This window comes from Sinocyclocheilus rhinocerous, unplaced genomic scaffold (assembly GCF_001515625.1).
Source record: "Sinocyclocheilus rhinocerous isolate Xijiao unplaced genomic scaffold, SAMN03320098_v1.1 scaffold1079, whole genome shotgun sequence".
Taxonomy (NCBI): domain Eukaryota; kingdom Metazoa; phylum Chordata; class Actinopteri; order Cypriniformes; family Cyprinidae; genus Sinocyclocheilus; species Sinocyclocheilus rhinocerous.
In genome coordinates this window covers 320992-343572 of record NW_015650124.1, presented here as the reverse complement: position 1 = coordinate 343572, position 22581 = coordinate 320992, and the positions used below count along the sequence as shown (strand labels likewise).

At 35.4% G+C, this 22581-nt stretch overlaps 1 protein-coding gene across 1 annotated transcript in view; it reads right to left on the bottom strand.

Annotated features, from left to right (window-relative positions):
* Nucleotides 1-22581, bottom strand: part of LOC107711534 (inactive phospholipase C-like protein 2) — a 47140-nt gene that overhangs the window by 9796 nt on the left and 14763 nt on the right. The window contains exons 2-3 of the mRNA XM_016516520.1: nt 14780-17266; nt 4191-4302 (exon numbers count right to left, since the gene is read on the bottom strand). Of these exons, the coding sequence (XP_016372006.1) occupies nt 4191-4302; nt 14780-17266 (2599 nt within the window). The remainder of the gene's footprint in view (nt 1-4190; nt 4303-14779; nt 17267-22581) is intronic.

The following is a 22581-nucleotide window of genomic DNA, read 5'->3' as shown; positions in this document are numbered from 1 at the left end:
ACATATGGATATTGTATGTATACTCTCACACTTTAACTTCTTCTATTCTTGAACACTTGATGATTATATCTAGGAGAACTCACACACACTAGGTATCACACACACTCCGGACGCATCGCGTTCAATTTAAAGTGTTACCATTTCATTTCAACAGTCATGCTTAAAGATGCACATCTTTAAATATCTTTAAATATATACACAAAGGCCATAGCATTAAAATTTATATACGAACGATAGTTCCAGCAAAAAACTATCGGTGCCGATTAATCGGCAAAACAGATACATCGGTCGACCTCTAATAATAACGTAGTAAAAAACATGATTTTTGAAAATGTAAAAAAAACGGAAAATATATATAAAATATGGAGGGCTCTTTACAGCATGAAAACTGACTTGTATCCATCTATGACCATAGATTTTTATTTATTCATTTTTTTGTATGCATCCATGGCTTACAGTAGATGCAGTGTTATTTCTATAGTATATATTAGCTTAGAATTAGATTTTATTTTTATATTTTTAGTTTTAATTTTAATTTTTGTCCTGTGATTCTGTCATTGTCATTAGTTTTTGTTTATTTTTTAAAAAATATTTCTTTACAGATTAATTTTCTTTATTTCAGTTAGCTGTCAAGGCAACATGTATGTTTTTATGTTTAATTCAAGTTTTTAATCTATTATTTGTTTAATCTTTATTTTAATTACAGAAAAATATTTTAATAATATTAGTTTTACTTAACAACACTGCTCAGGGGATTTTATTAGTTTATGTTAGTTTTATTAGATAATACTCGTTTTATCTTGGTCTGCATGCAAGCCATGCATCCACTTTACTAGTATATCAAATCCAAAGCACATAAGTGCAGCCTCCTTACAAGCAACCAACTCCCGCTGGCATCAGGTTGATTGTTAGTGCATAGATTTTCAAATATTTACAGCAAAAGTATATCCTCTACAGGTCTCTTAGATGCTTGGAGCACTGGCCAGCACTGCTTTACTCAAAAGGCAGCATGTTATTTACTCTGCCTGTAGATCAATACCTGCTCGGACTTTTGCAGTGGCCAGTTTTGATTATTCAGGGCTGTCGATGCCGGAGTTTTCCACTGGATTCCACATGGGAATGGGCAAGCATTGACCCACTTTTCCTATTCATCGTTAGCAGCTCGAGCTCCTCGTACAGCTCCATCAGTCCATCTCTGCCACACCTCAAGAGAAGTAAAGCTGCTGCCGGTGGGCCGTTCATCCACATTAACTAATGTGTTCATGCGGGACTCTGAAGTGCACCAGGCGGAGATGGGCTTCTTAAGAGAGGCAAGAAACCTCAGAGATTGATTTACAGTGTTTACTGCAGATCAGACAAAGCCGTTCTCTGTGTGCTCGTGCTGGGACAAAAGAGGATGAATATTTGATGTGGCCACAGACTCTGGAAATCAATACAAGCTTTGTGGTTTGTCTCACTTCTGGCGAAGGATATTAAACTGCATTAAAAGTGGTGGAAAATGACTGTTAAGCAGAAGAAATCAAAGATGGAAGCGGCTGAGTGATAGATTGATGATGAACCACATCTTCACATTTTCTGAAGAAAGCAAGAGTGGGGTGAACGGTTGCTAAGGTGTTCCTAGTGCATTTTTACGCAGCATGTTCATAGTGGTTGCTAGGTTGTTCTAAGTTAATCTAATGCTGCTCTTTACATGTTAACCACATCTCAGAACACCTTAGCAAGCATATAGCCATGTCTTGGCAACCACCCACACTCACAGCATCATGGGGAGTATTGCAAAGGCAAGCAACACTCATGCTTTCTTCAGAAAATGTAAAGATAGCTCATTCTAAAGCTATAACTCAGCAGTTGCTAGGATGTAAGTCTGAGCACTTAGAAAAGTAACCTTTCCTTGATAAAAGCAGTATGATTTTAGGAACCAATTTGTGAATTAACATTTGCTATTTAGGGTTAAAGGGATAGTTCACCCAAAAAGGAACATTTGTTCTTATATTACTCCCCCTCAGGTCATCCAAGATTTAGGTGACTTTTTTTCTTCATTAGAACAGTAAAGAAGATTTTTAGCTGAAACCCTGGTCTTTGGTGATTCATAAAATGTCAGCAGCGGTATGTTTTTTTAGAATAAAAAAAAAACATATCAAGGAACACAAAATGAATACCTGTGGCTCCTGATGATATATTGAAGCAAAACAACTGGTCTGTGCAAGAAACTGAACATAATTTACAACTTAATAATCCAGAGCCTCAAGCAAAAGGAGAAATCCGATTCTTTTCTGTGAAATGGTTCTTTTGGACAGTTCGTTTCAGTGAACTGGTTCAATTCACTAGTTTGTTTATCACACAATATACGCAACCTATATGCAAATTATTAAAGCACCCAATAATGATGTGAAACGTGGATGTTTACACATCTAAAGCATATGAATAAACTGGTTTTCATCGGATCCCCTTTTTACATAAACCATGAGAAACCATAAAAACGTGTTCGGTTCATGTATGACCATATCACCGGTTCATCAGTCTTCGGTCCGAGTCTAAACTGTTTCCTCAGTTCAATCATGACAACTCTCAAAATATTTTAGCATGGTGATGGATATGACAATGTTAATGTATTTAACTCTCTGAATATCAGCAGTTACGTTAACACCCCGTCAGAATGCGCCATCTAGAGTTTCATGACTGAACTATATATTTCAGTGACTATTGGAAGAACTGGAGCGCTGAATGATTCATTCATCATAGGATCAAGCCGCTGGCTTGCATTTTATGAATCACAAAGGACCACAGTTTCTTCTTTACTGTTATGCTCAGAAAAAAAAAACACCTACATTTTTGATGATTAAATTAACAGTAAATTTTCACTTTTTGGATGAATTACCCCTTTAAGGATTTTATTAAACTCCTAAGTATGAGCAACAGTAATCGTGTAACTTGCTGTAAAAATCGACGCGTTTCAGAAAGACGGGGCATAGAGGAGAAACAATAATGTACAGCATGTGGAAAATAATGTGTTTTTTGAACCTTAAACCGCATAAACACATTTCATTACACCAAATACACAAAATAATATTCTTTTTAGCAACATCATATGACCCCTTTAATAAGCATTAATAACCGCTGTGCATCAAGATTTATTTGGCCATTATAAAAGCCAAACAGGACATAAAATGACACATGCGGTATTGAAGCTTATTGATTTAGTGTTGGCTTGACAAAACAAAACGGTAGTGTGTGCATTTAGGTGCGGCTGATAATTGTTCATCGAGAGAACATCTAATGAACTCTTAACAGCTTCCTGTGCCAAGATTCCATCAGCTGCGATCAATGAAACACACTGCCAGCCTCCCGCATCGATCACCTGCCCATCACTGTCTCCCAGCAACACAACTAAATGATTATCAATGTTTCCACTCTGCATCACAAGGTTTTATGAATGCAATAGGACGTAATCAGAGAAAAAGCAACAGGGAAATGAGGAAATGTGAATCACAGCAGGAATGATGCACATATCTTTTTTCACTAATAAAAAAAGCAAAACTTGAAATAGCATCATTTGCCTGGCTATATTAAATTTTTTTTGTAGATTAAATTTTGATTCCTCTGTCTTATTTGATTTGTGAGATCAGAAGTGAAGCTACATTTTGCACTTCAAAAAAAAAATCAATGCAATTTCAAAAGGCCACAGATGCACCTTAAAATTACACAAATGCTGCCTTTCTTCTGCATTCGGCTTTTCTCTTTCATTTCGGAGTGAATGCAACTGAGGCCGATCTTCGGCGATTGCATCGTGCAGCTGTTGGCGTCACATTGATTGCATGGCTTTGATAGGCCATAGATGTTTACCCTTTAAGTCCCCGTCAATTAGAGAACACAGAGCGAATGACACTATTGAGAGTCAAAAAAACCCTACTTGAACGGTGTTTGAAATGCAGGACATCACACAGGTGAAGAGAAACTCACAATGAGCCTTATATAACACAGCGTGGCATAATTAGTTCTTTCTCTTTGAGCTTTTTTAGTATGAACGCACTTGTGTTTTCTTTCTATTTCAGAGGGAGCTGCGATCGAAGGGCCGCGTCGATCGGCTGTGTTCCAAGAAACACCCGTCCCTTGTGGAACACTGTGTCTTTCTCTTTCTCTCGCTCGCCTTGTCTTTGCTTTCGTTCTCTCGTACGCTTTTTCATTCTTACCTGCTTTCTGGACTTGCAGTATTCGCTCGTACACGCTGTCTGAGTTCTCCAGCAGCGTTTGGCTGGTCTGGATCATCTGTGAACACGGGAGAAAGGGACACGTAATGAGCATCTGTGCGGTTTTTAGATAATACATCAACAGCTCATTTGTAGTGTGCCACAGTGGCCTGTACCCTTCAGATACTCGCGTGCATTCAGAGGTCATAAGAAATGTAACATACATTCCAGTCACACAGAAAATAAAATTAAAAAAGCAAAATTTAAAAAATAATAGCCTACAATCAATAGGTAGTAATAAAATAAAAATTCTGTCCTACTTTTGCATAAATGGCAGGAAGACATGTCATGTTCATGAATTTGCGCCTAAGGTCATATGAAACAAAACATACATTCCAGTCAACAGAAAAATAAAGTAAAAGAAATAAATAAATAGCAATAAAATATTAAAATAAATAAATAAGTAGTATTTTCTCCTTCTGTCTAAATGATGAGAAGACAGTATAATGTATGCCTGAATATGGGTCATATAGGCTAGTAGGTGTATAATTATATCAGAGGTCATATAAAACATAAATACAGTCATTTACCTGAACAATGACAAATTAAATAATAATAAAAAATTAAATTAAAAAAAAGAAATATACATTATCCTGTACTACTTTTGAATAAATGGCAGGAAGACACGTTATGTTTATGAATTTGTGCCTGAATATGGGTCATACAGCAGCTGTATAAATTATATTGAAAATAAAACCGTAATAATAAAAATAAAAAAAAACAATAAAATATAAATAGATAATAAAAAAATAATAAATTAGTATTGTATTAAATGGCAGGAAGATGTGTCATGTTTATGAATTTGTGCCTGAATATGGGTCATACAGTAGCTGTTTAATTTAGATATTATTGCAAATTATATCAGAGGTCATATGAATTAAACATAATAAATACATTGCAATCACCCCCAAAAAAATTATATATAAATTAAACAAAATAAAATAAATTAATAGTAATAAAAATAATAATATAAATAAAAAGTAAAATAAAGTAACATCCTGTGGTACTTTTATATAAAAGGCAAGATGATAAGTTGGGTTTAAGAATTTTATATCTAAATATGAAACAAAACAAATACACTGCAATCACTCAAAAAATAAACAATTACAATTAAACAAAATAAAATAATTAGACCGTAATAAATAAATAAATAAAAAGTAAAATAAAGTCCTTTCCTGGGGTACTTTTGTATAAAAAGCAAGAAGATAAGTTAAGTTTAAGAATTTACGTCTGAATATGGATCCTGTATGGAGTTATTCATTTTACAGTAAATTATTCAGTAGCTAGTAGCTGTATAATTCACAAATATTATTTCAAATTCTAAACCATTATACAAGTTATACAATTGTCTTATGAAAAACACACACAATTTTTATTTAAAAAAAATAATAATTTTAACTACAAAAAATTAATCTCGATTAATAGCATCCAAATTAAGTTAATTAAGTTTTTGTTTACATAATATATGTGTATGTGTACTGTGTGTATATTTATTATGTATATATAAATACACAGACATGCATGTATATATTTCAGAAAAATATGCTATGTTTATATATTAAATATATATATATATATATATATATATATATATATAACATCTTTATATAATCGTTTGACAGCACTATTTTTAACCTTCTGAACAATGTAAGATTAGCAGCTACAATGCAAAACAGGAAGTACATGGTCGCTGAATTGGTTGTGCACAGCTCGCCTAATGAGGAAAGTCATAGCAGGACAGGAAGTGGGCCAGATTATGTAACAGATATGCTTTTTTGTTGAACGTGGACCCACACCCTTCTAATGAGGTGAGCAGATTCCTACATTTAATTATGCCAGACCATTCAGACACACACTAAAACTAATTCAGACAGACGTCTCAGCAGCACAGGCCAGCGGCTACAGATCCTGCAGCGCCACAACACCAACCACATCAGAGAGCCAGAGCCTAGTTCAAAAAACTTCTCTTATGAGACTCAGCATGCTGCCAAGAAAGACAAAGTAAAGTTGCATTTATTAAAGGGCATTTTAGATTCCTTTTTCCTTGCTGAAGTTCACTTATAAGGCTTATCTAGATTTCTTACATGTTGTTTTTCATGTTTATTCTGTACCCTTAGAAATAAACACAATTTTAATAATGCTAATTAACGTTTTCGCTACTGTATATTTAATACGTCTATATGTAAATGAGCTGTGTGTTATGATTTACAGCAGAGTTCATCTCAGTCTCAAGCCTCTGTTTAAGTTTATTCATGCAGATTATGCATATGCTCATTCTGACCTTTAGACTCTTGAAACGCTGGCCCGTATCATAAAAACAAAGACCTCTGAGAAGAGTTTACAAATTACAAAACATAACAGGGTGGGAAATGTGCAGTCATGCTTTAATTGTTGAAACTTCCTGCATTTAACATGTTGAATCTATTTGGTAACAATGGCTGTTTTGTAGAAATGATGGTTGATTAAATAAAATAAAAAAAACACCCTTCATTCGAATCATTTCAGAGCAAATACATAAATATCATGATGAATATTTTATGATATAGTATACTGCTGTTAAAATATATATTTTTTTAATATATAAGTCTCTTATGCTCTCCAAGGCTGCATTTATTTGATCAAAAATACAGTAAAAACAGTAATAATGTGAAATATTATTGCAATTTAAAATAACTGATTTCTATTATAATATATTTTAAAATGTAATTCATTCATGTGATGCAAAGTTGAATTTTCAGCATCAACACCAGTCTTCAGTGTCTCCTGCAGAAATCATTCTAATATACTGATTTAATGCTATTTTGTGCTGCTTCATATTTTTTGTGGACAACATCATACATTTTCATTTGATTAATAAAAAGTTTATTTATTTGAAAAATCTTGCTGAATAAAAGTTTTTTTGTTGTTGTTGTTTTTAATGCTTTAATGGACAGAAATATGTTTCTGGAAACGAGTTACAAAAGCTTCTATGACAATGAATCAGTTTTCACAAACAACACAACATTCATAATGAGAAATGTTTCTTGAGCAGCAAATCATCATGTTAAGGCTTGTTCACACCGTTTTGTTTATCGTCGACGTTTTTGTTACGTGCCTGGAGCTGCTGAAGTTACAGTAAAACACGACTTGGTGGCGCTCAAGCACAAAACGGTCTTGCCGAGCACACATTGATACCTAACGACAAAGAGGAAGTAAGTAGATCAAGAAGATGCATCGAGGCAAGATGAATGTAGAGCTGCTGGTCTCATTGGTGTCTGAACACAAAGGGCTTTATGACAAACGCGACAGCGACTACAAAAATCTCGATAAGAGGGAGTTGTTATGGAGAGGAATTGCAGATCAAATAGGATTCGATGTGTACCGGGGTATTTCTGTTTTTCATTAAGCGCCATCTAATGTCAGGGAGTGAATTGGCACGTTCGCTCGGCTCATCACCTGCGAAAATCGCTTGGGTTTGAACGCAAAAGACGCGTCGAAAAACGTCGGCGATAAGCGTGCGCGATAATCGTCCCGGTGTGTACGAGGCTTAAGAATGATTTCTGAAGGATCATGTGACACTGAAGACTGGCTTTGATCACAGGAATAAATTACATTTAAAAATATATTTAAAAATAACCCGTTATATTAATATTTCACAAAATTACTGTTTTTACAGTATTTTTGCAAGAAATAAAAGCAGCCTTTGAGAGCAGAAGAGCCTTCTTTCAAAAGGCCTTAGAATGAAATTGTATATCAGAGAAGAGTGTAACTATAAAAAAATTCAGCACTATAGAAAATTCAAGGATAGAAAACTAGGGATGCACCGAATGTTCGGCAACCGAATAAGCGAAAAGACTGAATAAATTGTACCGAACAATGACGTGACACAATCAAATAGAGGCGCGCGCTAATGCAGCAAACATGACGGCAGTGTGGAAACAGCTTTTCCGAGAAAGACGCAAAAATCATTACAAGCACCGACAGCGAGAGACTGTTTAGTACTGCAGCGCATGTCTTCGATGAGAAGAGGAAGGGTGGTTGTTGCTGGTTACTGTATGATGATTAAAATCGCGAAATGCCCTCAAACAATTAAATAAACTGCAGAATGTTATGTTTTCTAAGACACGCAGGAATTGCATGTGTTCAAACAGTGCTGCACGAGCTCGCGGCGGTAGGGTTCAAAGTCCAAAGCGCGAGGGAAATCTGTGCTGAAACCGTGTTACTCGTCAGCTGCTCAGTAACATTTTTATGAATTTTTACAAGGCATGTGACAATGCGATACGTGCAACAAACGTCTTCCCAAATTAATCATTTGAATCATTTGTCAATAAATGTTATTATTGTAATTTTACTGTTGCTCTGTAAAATAAAAAAAAAAAAAAAAATAATGAAAATAATAATTACAACAGCTATTAAAACATTTACAAATACATGCCTGATTCAAGAAGGAAGTCTAAAAAATGGCCAAAAAATATTATTTTACTAACTTATTAATTTTAAGTTAAGTTGTGTTTTATTGGTATAATGTCTGCTAGAATGCTAAAAGATTTTCAGTGTTAAGTACATATTTTTAAATTGTTGTTTTGTAAATGATTTTTTTCTTTGAAAAGCAAGACAAAACAGTAAAAAGCACATTTTGGCTATTTAATTTATGCAATGGTGAAAAAATTGGCAAAATGGGGAAAAAAACGTTAACAACCGTGTTCGGTATTCGGCCTTCGGCCCAGTGTTTCATTTTCTTCGGCTTCGGCCAAGAATTTTCATTTCGGTGCATCCCTATAGAAAACCATTTAAAATCCCCTGATATTTCCTGGTTTTCCATGACTGGATCTTTAATCACTAGGCCACGCCACAGCTTTCTGGTTGTATCTGTATCAGAGATGCGGGTACTGGCCTCATGCGCGCACAGCTGCAGCAGCTGTCTCATCGCTGACATGCCCACTGTCATTACATTACTAATGGCTGGAGAAATTGCAGCCTTGGTGGCAGACAAACCACTATAGGGGGTATTTATAGAGCGGGGGACCAGGAGGAGGACAACAGCAACCCCTTGTTCAACTGGTGCACAAGCAGCGCTGCGTTTCCTCAAGGATGTGCATATCGTTCAGCTCATTCATATATGCTTGTCATCGGACAATAAACACTTTGCTCTTTAGATTTCGGAATCGGCCAAAAAATTAGTTTTTCTGTTATTATTTTCATAAATGTGTTTGTTTTTGGAACAATGCTGTTGCAAACTTTTTATAAAACCAATGCGATAATAAATAAGCCCATTTTTGACATGTTGATGATATGTGACCCTGGAGCACAAAAGCAGTCTTAAGTCGCTGGGGTATATTTGTAGCAATAGCCAAAAATACATTGTATGGGTCAAAATTATTGATTTTTCTTTTATGCCAAAAATCATTAGGATATTAAGTAAATACCATGTTCTATGAAGATATTTTGTAAATTTCCTACCGTAAATATATCAAAACTTAATTTTTGATTAGTAATATGCATTGCTAAGGACTTAATTTGGATAACTTTAAATGCGATTTTCTCAATATTTAGATTTTTTTGCACCCTCAGATTCCAGATTTTCAAATAGTTGTATCTCGACAAACAAACTAACAAACCATATATCAATGGAAAGCTTATTTATTCAGCTTTCAGATGATGTATATATCTCAATTTTGAAAAATTGACACTTAAGACTGGGTTTTGTGGTCCAGGGTCACATATGAGGAATTTGGTCTCATGTGGATCTGTTGCGTTCTTCCTGAAACGAGAGCTTGGAGACTTTCATTCCGTTCCTGCTCATCAAACTGCAAAACACGGCTATTCTCTGGGCAGTTTTCCCTGGAGTTTGGATTTATAATTTGTGATGGTGAATTATTCAAACATAAGCAAAAACAAAAACTGTTGCGACTCATTATCATGACCCATGGATACAGACCTGCTTTATTCATGGTTGCATCATCACAACTCATCAAATCTGAGAAACCATGCATCCAAAAAGACTTTATTTCACTTCAGGCTACATAAAATCATGCAAACTAAGTGTGTGCCTGCAGAATTTCCCAGAAAGCTCATGGACATGGACTTGTTTGTTTTTGGTTATCAAACATTTCAGCAACAATAAGTTTTCTAAGCCATTTACAATCTAATTTTTCACAAATTCATTGTAAAATGGTTTTCTTACTTAGTATTTTTTTTTTGCCTTGTTTTCTAGTATAAATATCTAAACATTCTTAAATCAAGACGCATTTATGAGAGAATCAAAAATACTTAAGATATTTTCTGAAAAATGTATCAAAATGAAGTGAGTTTTTGCTTAAAACAACAAAATATCTGCCAAAGGGGTTAGAAAAATAATCTTAAACAAAACGACCTTCTGAAACAAACAAACAAAAATATTCTTTGTCTGATCCCATTGTCAGATTTTTTTTTCTTGTTTTAAGCAAAATCCCATTTAACTTTGACATAAAGACATTGGTCTTTTTTTCTGAAAGAAGTCATTTTGCTTCAAGTAAATGTATCTAAATGTAAATAATACATAAGAATGTTTAGTTATCTGTACTGGACAACAAGAAGAAAATACTGAGGAAGAATATTAAAAATAATAAGATTGTGTCACTTCAGGCTACATAAAATCATGCAAACTAAATGTGTGCATACAGAATTTCTCAGAAAGCTCAGCAGATTTTTTGTAAATGTTATGTTTGGTTATTAAATATTTTGGCTACTTTGTACTTTCAGCATCCAATAAATTTACCAAGCCATTTTAAATCGAATTTCCTTCCAAAGAAATGGTTTTCTTAGTATTTTTGTCTTGTTTTCCAGTACAAATATCTAAACATTCTTAAATCAAGACACATTCATGAGAGAATCAAAAATACTTTGGATATTGTTCTTAAAATACTTAAGAATTAAGATGTTTTCTGAAAATGTATCAAAATGTATAAATTAAAACAACACAAAATATCTGCCAAAGGGGTTAGAAAAAATTATCTTATTTAATTAATCTTAACAAACAAAATTAGCTTCTCAAACAAGAAAAAAAATCAGTCTTGTCTGAGCCCGTTTTTTAGTCTTTTTTTCTGAAAGATGTAAGTCCTTTCGCTTTAAGTAAATGCATATAAATGTAAACATAAAAGCATGTTTCGATATTTGTACTGGAAATCAAAACAAAACAATACTGAGGAAGAACATCATTTAAAAAAAAGGTTTTAAATATTTTTGAATATTTAAATATTTATAATAAAAAATAAAAAAAATCTTAATTCAAGGGGATTTTTTTTTCTTACACAAGATTATTGTGTTATTCTTTTTTAAGCATAAACTCACTTAGTTTTGATTGATATTAAGTCTTGTTTTCTGAAAGTCATTCTGCTTCTCGTATCTAAATGTAAACATATGTGACCCTGGACCACAAAATAAGGGTCAATTTTTTCGAAATTGATTATTTATACATCATCTGAAAGCTGAATAAATAAGCTTTCCATTGATGTATGGTTTGTTAGGAACATGAATATAAATACTATAATTGTACAGTAGTAATTAAAAAATATATATTTTTCTTACTTGACTTTTTCAGTAAAATATTACAAAAGTAATATCTTTTTATTTTATTTAATAATTTTAATATTTTTATTTAGTAGTAGTAGTAGCAGCAATAGTAATAATAATAATATACTTTTAATAATATTTTTAAAAATTTATTGTTTTTCCTCAAATTCAAATTTTAGTCATTTTCATTATTATTATTTTTATTATTTTATAGTCACATTGATATATAATCACAGAATGTTGGCCAAATTGTGCAGCAACTAAAGGAAGCACAACAAACCTGGATGCATTTTTTTTCCTTTTTAAACATTTAAATCGCATTGAAATTTATTTCATAAAAGTCACAACTTGATTTTTCCCCAAAAAATACAGCCCTAACCAAACATATTTTAAAAATGCTATGACAAAGTACAATAGTGACTAGTGGCTACTATTATGTTCTGAATGGAATACTAACATACTGCATGCTGTGCATATAATTTGCTAAAATGCAATTTTATATAATAATTTTTTGGTTTGAACCTTAAAGTCACATTAGCTTATCAGGTTGCATGTTTAATTGAGCAAATGCTTTCTAGTTATAATCTCAAAATACACAGTATTTTGCACATTTAAACTCTTGCAGTCCAATCAATTAATAATTCAAGAAAAAAAATCAAGGCTGACAATATCACTTATAGTACACTGGAAATGTTGAGCGCATTGCATTATGGGATACTGTACTGTATGCATACTGCATGCTACACCTAATATACTGTGTATGCATGTACATAGCACGCAGCAGAAATAGCATTATAGTAACATGCTATTCTGATCATAACCGGTGACCTAATTGTGGGTGGTGACGAGAAAACAAGAACCAAGCCAATGGTAGCAATGTGCCGACTTCCCCATAGTGAACGTCCACGAACAAGAAATGCGATAGGAAGTGGTTTTTGTAAAGTGTGTCTTCTACAAAAGCCCTGCTCTGAATGTGGGAGGAAGACGTCATTTTTCTTGTGAAGTTTAAAACACAAGCAACAGCAATATTTAACAGACACACATTTACCCACTATTACTATTGAATGCAGCAGAAGCGTCACAGAAAACCAATGAACGAAAAACAAATTGAAACACCATCTGCGGTATAATCTTATGAAGAAGAAAAAACTGTTTCCTTCCTTCAAAATCTTCTCAGTGCTTTCTTGTTATAGTAGTGCCAACCCCTTTTATCCATGAGACGACCTAATCTCTTCTTGAGGGGATATAACCGACACATGCCTCAGGACATACTTAACCCTGTGTTATGTAACATTTTCCACATCAAATATTAAAAGAAATTTGGCTGATTTCCTACCTGTAGCCTATATATGAGAATGTTTTCAGTTATCATGGCTAAAAAAGGGTCTGCAGTCGATCTCCAAGGCGTTTTTTGTGCCAGTCCAACAACTTGTGCAACTTCAAGGAATTGCAGCTGATTAAAATCAGCACTTTTTTTATCAGTGCCAGAGAGATTTCAGTTCAAATGCTCCTGGCCTTGTGAAGAGAAATGTCCTGTAAGCTGTGTTTCCTTCTCAGGGTCAACTTTCTGAAGTTTCATTTGAGAAAACTTTCGCCACACTGAAATACAGTTGGGCAAGCTGTCTTGGCAAGCTGCAAACTAAACATTTGCTGAGTTGAGACATTTGCATAACTTTGCAGATACTGAATGGGGTGAATCTCACAAAACATGTCCAGGTAATATATATCACCTAAAAATAGGATATTATATTTTCCCTAATCACCCCACAAATAAGACTATGGAAATCCCTTTTCCACCATTGAATAAAAAAATTTAAACTTTTTATATATATACACGCAATTCTTACTTTTTTTGTCAGAATTGCGTGATATAAACTCACAATTCTGAGGAAAAGATTCAGAATTGAGAGTTTATATTTTGCAATTCTGACTTTATTACTCGCAACTGTGACTTTATATCACACAATTCTGATGAAAAGGTTGGAACTGAGTTTATATCAAGTCAGAATCGCAATTGCCAGAAAAAAAAAAAGTTAGAATTGTGAGACAAAAAGTCAAAATTAGTGGCAGAAACAGGCTTCCATGTAAAAAGAATATAATGCAAAAACCTTTTTTTCTGTTTATTACACCAAAGACTGGTAAGATGTTTTTAAGAACTTAATTTTAAATTAAAATTTTATAACTAAAACTGATTTTCAGAGTTTTTTTTGTTTTTTTCAATGATGGTAATAAATATCAAGTTGGGCAAGCTGTCTTGGCAAGCTGCAAACTAAACATTTGCTGAGTTGAGACATTTGCATAACTTTGCAGATACTGAATGGGGTGAATCTCACAAAACATGTCCAGGTAATATATATCACCTAAAAATAGGATATTATATTTTCCCTAATCACCCCACAAATAAGACTATGGAAATCCCTTTTCCACCATTGAATAAAAAAATTTAAACTTTTTATATATATACACGCAATTCTTACTTTTTTTGTCAGAATTGCGTGATATAAACTCACAATTCTGAGGAAAAGATTCAGAATTGAGAGTTTATATTTTGCAATTCTGACTTTATTACTCGCAACTGTGACTTTATATCACACAATTCTGATGAAAAGGTTGGAACTGAGTTTATATCAAGTCAGAATCGCAATTGCCAGAAAAAAAAAAAGTTAGAATTGTGAGACAAAAAGTCAAAATTAGTGGCAGAAACAGGCTTCCATGTAAAAAGAATATAATGCAAAAACCTTTTTTTCTGTTTATTACACCAAAGACTGGTAAGATGTTTTTAAGAACTTAATTTTAAATTAAAATTTTATAACTAAAACTGATTTTTTCAGAGGGTTTTTTTGTTTTTTTCAATGATGGTAATAAATATCAACTTTTTAAATTAAATTTAAATTAAATTAAATATCAACTAGGAATGATTTTACAGTATTCACCTTCATTTTTGCATTCAAACAGATCACGTCACGACTTTTTGTTTCTCATTGAGGTAAGCGTTATCTCACCTGCATGTTCTCTCTGAGATCAGTGGCCTCCCGAAGTGGCTGTGCAGCAGATTTAAAGACTTCATCTACAGCCTTGATGAGAAGTATCCTCATAGTGGCGTACTCCCGACCCCTTTTACTCTTGCGGACCGAAAGCCCCCTTTTGTGAGGTTTACCACCACCACGACGGTTAGTAATGGCCACATGGACAAAGACCCAGGCATGTGGAAGGACTTCGCCCGTCAGCGACTGGAGGGGAATGTGGCGGAAACCTGGCTGAATGCATTCAAACGGAATTGTGTACTGACCGATAAACTCGTCCCCAATGTAGTCGTCATCCAGAACAACAAAGCGCACCATTGCCAGTTCCGGAAGGTTAATCTGAAACTCGAAACTCTCGTCAAAGATGGGGTTGTCGCCATTCTGATGGATCGTTTTAGTCCTTTGTTCTGCACAATCCGCAGGGATGCCATGAATTTCAACGTAAACGTAGGGATCTACCACATCGCCTTTGGCGCCTGAGCCCTTGGGTTTGGGTAAATTTTGTCCGCTAATGATCTTTATGTGAAGGAGCTGTGGAGACACTCCCGGAACAGAGTCTTTAGTATTGGCACTGAAATAAGACACCTGCTCCCTCATGATCGCTGGGCGTAAAACATACCCACAGTTCCCGTTTTGTCTAAACCAGCCAATGTTGAGGTCCATCATGAGACCAGGTGTTTGATAGTTCATTGCTACTATTTGACAGCCACATTTCCAAAAGTCCTGCGGGTTCATGTTGCTGGAATCAATTCGCATTGGACTTGGGTAAACCCTCGCTAGAAACTTCTTGTTGTAGTTAACAAACTCGCCAGGGTGGTCAGTGGCACACCGACTGGCAAAGACCTCATTGAAGGAGCAGAGCTCCCAGTGCTTCTGGTTCTGGAAAGCCGTCTGGAAATCCTTAAACCGAACAGACTTGCATAAGGTTACCAAGTCCGAGAGATCCTTAGAGAGCTGGAACTTTTTGGGTTGAACAACCGTCTGCTGCTCACCACCTTCGTTGTTCATCCTTTGAGACATTTCCGCACCCTCGTCCTCATCCGTCACCTCGCCTTCAGAGCCGGTGCAGTTGCTCGCAAGTTTCTTTCCTTTCAGAAGAATCTTTCCCTTTAGGTACGAAGGGGACTGAAGGTAGTTGTCCTCAAGGTTGGGAGGATCCGTGTGAATTTTGTCTCCGAGTATTTTCTTCAGGTGCTGAAACATTACCTTCTGTTGCTTCAAGGAACAGTGGTTCTCCAAGCACAAGATCAAAGGAAATTCCGAGGCTACGAAAGCATACTTGTTGATGATGTCAATGACGCTGTGGAAGACAATATGCGAGGTCATCGTATGGCCCGTGTAAATGACTGGTTCATTATCGGGCCCATCCCACACATCAAGTTCCACGCTCCTGCAGCCCATCTTTAGGGCACGGATGTAGCCTGTAATGTCTGACGGACCCCTGAACTGGTCCTCAATCAGGTAGGTATTGTGGGAAGAGTTTATGTAATAGTGAGAAAGGGGTTGGTTCATGTCTTGGCATACTATTTTTTGTTCAGGATCAAAGATGTGGCAGTCTGCTGACATGAGGTAATTGGTAAACCCATCCAGGGAGAGCCATCCCTTGAGTTGCCCCTCCTTCGAGGGTTCATACTTCTGAATAATTTCCACACTGATGTCTTCGCTCACCTTGGCCATGCCCTGCTCTGCCTCCAAAAAGATCATCAAGTCCTTGGTGTCAAGAAATTCCTTGTTGCTTGAGAACTGGACCAACAAAAAATAGATTTCTGGTCTTGTGCAAAGGTCGTGAAAGACTTCGATGAACTCCTCCTTGGTCACGTCGGAACCGGTTTTATCTTTCGCTTTGTGCAACTCTTTGAACTTCAGCTCTATCTTGACATTTTTCAGTCCAGGACTTAACTTCTTGATCAGCTGTACGGCCGAACAAAGACTAATGCATTTTCCGCCAATGACGTCCACTTCATCGAAGAGGTCACCCAGCCAGGACGCACGCATGTTGTCCTGACTGCTCTGAATCATGTTAAGTGTGTGTTTTCCATACGACATTAAGTACCTGAGTCCAGTCACCCATATATTTGCTACATCGGCTGAATTTGCCACTAAATCAAGTGATTCATAGCTCTCCCCATAGATTATAGAGAATGCACAATCCTCGGAAATCTGATCCGAAATTCCATTGGTCCTGAAGGTGTCCGTGTTTTTACCGGTTCGCACCTCTTTAATCGATTTTACATCAATCTTGGCCTTGTCCGACTCTTTTTTGGATGGCTCCCATCGCAAAGACTGCATGTCGGCATCTAGGAGGAAATATCGGTGGTAGACTCTGGAGTTGGAGCGTACTTTCCTCAGTTCAGACCCGTCCACCATAGAATTAATACAGTCGCTTGCACTGCTGATCTTCTTCTCTGTTGGCATGCTACTGAACGACACCGTCTTTTTCCTTTCCTTGCAACGCCTGGAACCATCCTGGAAAATAAAGCAATTTATCATCAGTATTGAACCTCTGGACAACTACAGTATAATATGATGAACACATTTATGGAGAGGCATAAAATTTTGACTTTCCCCAATATTCCCTCAAACTGTATAAACTGCGGACCTTCATCAAACCCGGAACTAATCGAGCCATTTGTGCCAGGCTAGGGAGAAAGGTACTTTTGTCTAATTATTTGAAAGCATAAAAACAAGTTTCATTTATTCTTATAATAGCCTTATGATTTTTTTCCCTCAGAAATTCTGTGTTGTGCATTTGCATTTTTTAAGGCATAAAACATTCAATTTATCTTTTAATTAATGAAAATTAAACATTTTATTTTTTGAAAAATAAAGGGGATTTAATATTACAATTAAAACATTGAAGAAATATTGTATGATTATTCCTTAAAAATAAGGTTTTAATAATTTTAGTAGTAGTAGCCTATTACATCATACATTCTACACAACAATAGTAATATATTTCTGCCATAATGTCTTTGAGTTAAAACAAACTTTTATTTTGATGGGTTGCCGTAAATACCTTTACATTTCTGTGTGTATATGACATGAGGATAGTTTTACTCAAATGAAACGGTCAAATGCTCATGAAGTGACTCTCTTCAGAGCAGTTCTCTGGAGATGTTGTTCATGTATTTATGTCCTCATTGGTGAGACGGCAGACGTTAATATCACCGGAAGCGTCACGCGCGCATCAGTACAAGTAGTAAACAAAATATGCGTATATCTACATTTTGTGAAAACCACTTATTTATAGAGTGGAAAATTGCAATTAAATAAAAGTATTTTCAGTGAGAAATTACACAAAAAGTGACAAATGCCTAAACATTTTTTAAGCATCATTAGTTTCCAAAAGAATCAGCAACATGTGAACCTGTAAAACAAAACCTGCACACTTAAGCGGAATAAAGCAGTGGCTGAATTCACAGGATTATCTACAAATAGGCATTTATGCTTCACACGGTTATTTAAATCCCACACCACTTCCATAGCGTGACTTATTTCCAGTTGAAAAAGATAATCAATGAGGGTAAATTATGGTTTTGTGTATTTGAAATGGACTGGATCGTGAAAACTCTGCATTGCATACCACAACGGAGTCAGATTAGTTAAATATTAATGAATAAAATAACAATATAATAAAAATATGTTGGTCATATCATCCATCTTTAAGCATGTGTAATGCTCAGAAAATGTGAAAAAATATTTGGTTGAGCAGAAACTGTAGAGTTTGCTCCAGGGACCGTGACCCCAAGAGACACGGAGAAACGACACTGACAGTATGACTGAGTTTCACACGAGTCTCTTATATAACAGATTGCATCAGCTGTGACAGGCACATCAATTAACAGACATTCATTCATTTTAATTAGACAACTTTAAGCTGTATCTACACATAACGGCATATCAAACCATAATCGGTTCATTTACGTTATGGCAAAACATTCCAAAGCTCAGTAATTCTTATTCTTTTCTTCAGTATTCAGCACATAATTTCCTGAACATCTCTGTCCTAGTGGTGCTCTACCTGCTCCAAAACACCAGAAGTTCAGTGGATTGTTACCCGTCAGTAAACACAGGCACTCCCAATGTCCCATGGTAACCCCATGTTCCCTGAGAGGTCAAGCCAAAATCTGGCCCCCATCCATCCGACAGGCGCTGGAGCTCCAGCACTTACTGAGAGTAATGGCCCATGCGAATGTCAATGGCTTTGGTCCACTGGAAATTTATTCTAGCTGGGTCAAAGGAAATGTGCCTTCCTGTTGGAAAGAGCTGAGCTTTGGAGGTTAACCTAAATTCTGGTTGGAGGGAATAAGCCCTCAGTAATCATAAAACATCAATGTCATTACTAAAAAAAAATTTGCTTTCTAAAATCCTTTCCAAACATTTCCAAATGTAATATTTTTCAAACAACTAATCATTTTATATATTATTTAAATATGTTTTATATGAAAAAGGAAATATACATTTTATTTCCTTTTTTCATCCTACGATCTAGTGTAATTGACTTCATACTCACACCACTCATACTGCTAGAATAAAGAATGCTTTAGTCAGGAAATCTATGTCTATGTACATAATTATCCAGCACAAAAGTGTGTTTTCTGCTAGACTTGACCGGGTATTGTGTGAGGGACAGGAGGCCTGGAGGCCTGAGAAAACAGCGGTCAACTGTTACATAATGTACATTCTTCAAGTCTTACGAAAAACATTGAAGACTTTTGAGGAATTAGTCGAAATATTATCTTACGCTTTAACCTCCTCTGCTCATGCTGAATGACTGACACGTCCAGGAAATGACTGACTAGGAAAAATAAAAAATTTTTAGACAGCAACAAAAATAACATGTCACACATGACAGCGCCGTTGACCACAACTACAACCAATAACGGCCTTTGGCAAGATCAATCATGAGAACCAGACCACCATCTGAGGTTGGAGTCGCTTCAGGTCTCAGCTTGGAGCTAAGAATATCTTATCTACTTTTTATAGTTTTTTTTCCCTGTTCGGTTAGGTCAAGTCAAAGACTAAATAAGGTACACTACGGTTCAAAAGTTTGGAGTTGGTATGGTTTCTAAATGTTTTTGAAATCTTTTATGCTCACGTAGGCTGCACGTATTTGACCAAAATTACATTAAACAGTAATATTGTGAAATATTATTGCAATTTCAAATAACTGTTTTCCATTTGAATAGATTTTAAAATATAATTTATTCCTGTGATGCAAAGCTGAATTTTCAGCATCATTAATCCAGTCTCAGTGTCACATGGTCCTTCAGAAATCATTCTAATATGCTGATTTGCTTATCAAAGAACACGTATTGTGATGTTGAAAACAGTTGTGCTGCTTTATATGTTTGTGGATACATTTTTTCAGAATTCTTTTAATGAATATAAAGTTCAAAAGAACAGCAATTATGTGATATTGAAATCGTTTGCAACATTATAAATGTCTTTACTGTCACTTTTGATTAATTTAATGCACCCTTCCTGAATAATTTGAGAGAAAAAAAAACTTATTGACACCAATCTTTTGAACAAAACATCACATATACTTTTCACTTGGCCTAGTAAGCAACCACTGAGAATACATAATATATTATAATAGATGTTTTACTAGTTTTTTGGAGGGCTCTTAAACCATGACATTTTCCATGTCTGCTGTCTTTGATGCTTCAGGATAGTGACTAGTGAAAGATTCGGGACTGTGTGCGTTCTTGTGCTGCCATCAGCCAACCATGACGTCACTTTTCCTGCGGCTCCAGAGCGGTTAGTCACATGGCATTTGGTTGGCACTGAACTGTTTGACAGGCCTATAAAAGTCCCCTTTCCAAGCAGCACTGAAAGTGAAACCAGTGTAAACAAACAGGACTAATGAAATAGTTTAGATTGGGAACATGAAGGAATCTCCCTGACCAGCCAACGAAAGTAGTCTTACCTAACGGTTCACAGGAAAAGCTGAACCGCATGACTAAATATAATCCGCCTGATCTGGGGAAAAATGCAGAAGGTCCTGTCTGGGAAGAGGTTTGACACGCGTTGACCTTTAGGTGTGGGAGGTTTCTGTCTTCAAGGCAAAGCGTCCTTCCCGAGGATTTCCTTACGGTGAGTAAGGAAATCCTCTAGCCCTCACATCCCCGGGCTAGAAAAACAATGCTGTAAACCTCCCCCCCAGCGTCTCAACAGACGTTTTATTATTTCCGTTAAAAAGTCTATTTCTGGCCAGTTACATGATGAGTTCTTTTCAGGCCTGCTGGGATCAGGTCAGCCGTTTCATTGTTTTAATGCACACAATTTGATTACGGTTCACATGAAAGCCAACATTATTATGATAAAAATGTTGTTAAGCGGACTTAGGAATTCTATGATTTCAATTATGTAACATTTAACTAATTCATGTGAATTTAATAATTCATATGAATTTAATAGTATCATATTAAACATAATCTTCATATTATTCCTCAAATTTAGGGTTGATTTTGGGCTACTTTGTTTCTAATTTGACTCTATTCGTCCAAAATACACATCTAAGTGTTTATTTTATTACAGTTGATCTATTTGCACCTGTAGATTTCAATTACAATACATACATGTAAAGGCTGTTTTCTCAAAATTTGTTTTAGCACTTACATACAACAAACTTTATAGTTTTATTTATCTATATTCTGAAGGTTTTTACAGAGGAGTTTGTTCATATATCACTTGCCTGATTTATTTAACATTTTATTACTAAAAAAAATGTTTTTTGTATATATGTTGTCAGTATATTCTGATTTAAATTTAAATGATTAAAAAAAGAAATACAAAATCCTAAAAACCTTTAAATATAATGTTTCAACAAAATAAAACATGAATTTTGATTACTGTAATATTTAATTAGATAATGCATAATTTGCATAAGCACACGTCATCAGAAAATTTGTACAAAACAATTGTCTTAATGCACTGTGATTAATAAACCAAGAAAAGTATAAAGATATTAATTAATCAAAATATTTACCCTATTCACCTGTCATTTCTTGCCTTAAAAAGTAAAAAAATATATATCTTATTAACCTTGAAATACAATATTAATATTTAACACAGCATCAAACCAACAGTTCAGTTACTTTAAAGAATTAAAAAAAAAAAACTCTGAGGGAATTTGCCCTGTGCGATTATAATTCAATTAAAGGTAGGGTATGTAATTTTTCAAAAACACTTTAGAAAACTGATTCGGGCCGAATAGCAAAACAAACTTGTAGCCAATCAGCAATAAGGGGCGTGTCTACTCGTGATGTGGAGGAGAGAGCTTTCAGTGCACGGGACGGACATTAGCCGAGCCGAGCGACAGAAAGATAGAGATGGCGGATAAAAAACAAAAGAGGAAAACGTCTGCAGAACGATAAGGCAAGAAGTAGGACCCGTGTAAATATCGGATCAGCTTTCCAGCGCTGGAGAGAACTCAAGGAGCGGAGGCCTGCGATCGGACCCCGAGGGTTGCTTTGTTTCTTCTCAATAGGTGAGTAACACTGTGTCTACTAGGGTTGTGACGGTGAGGAAATTTTCCCACCGGTTAATCGACGTGTGACAACACCGGTAATACCGGTATCACCGTGGGGGCGGGGCGTTCCCTCTTTTCCTAGCTTTCCTTTCGCTTTTAAATAGCTTGTAAAAGCGGCGTGCGCATTTTACTTTCACTTTGAAATAGCGGCAATTCAGCGTAAAGCAATTGTTCGTTTTTAGTTCATTTGAATTTTCCCTCTTTTCCTCGCTTTCCTTCGCTTTTAAATAGCTTGTAAAAGCGG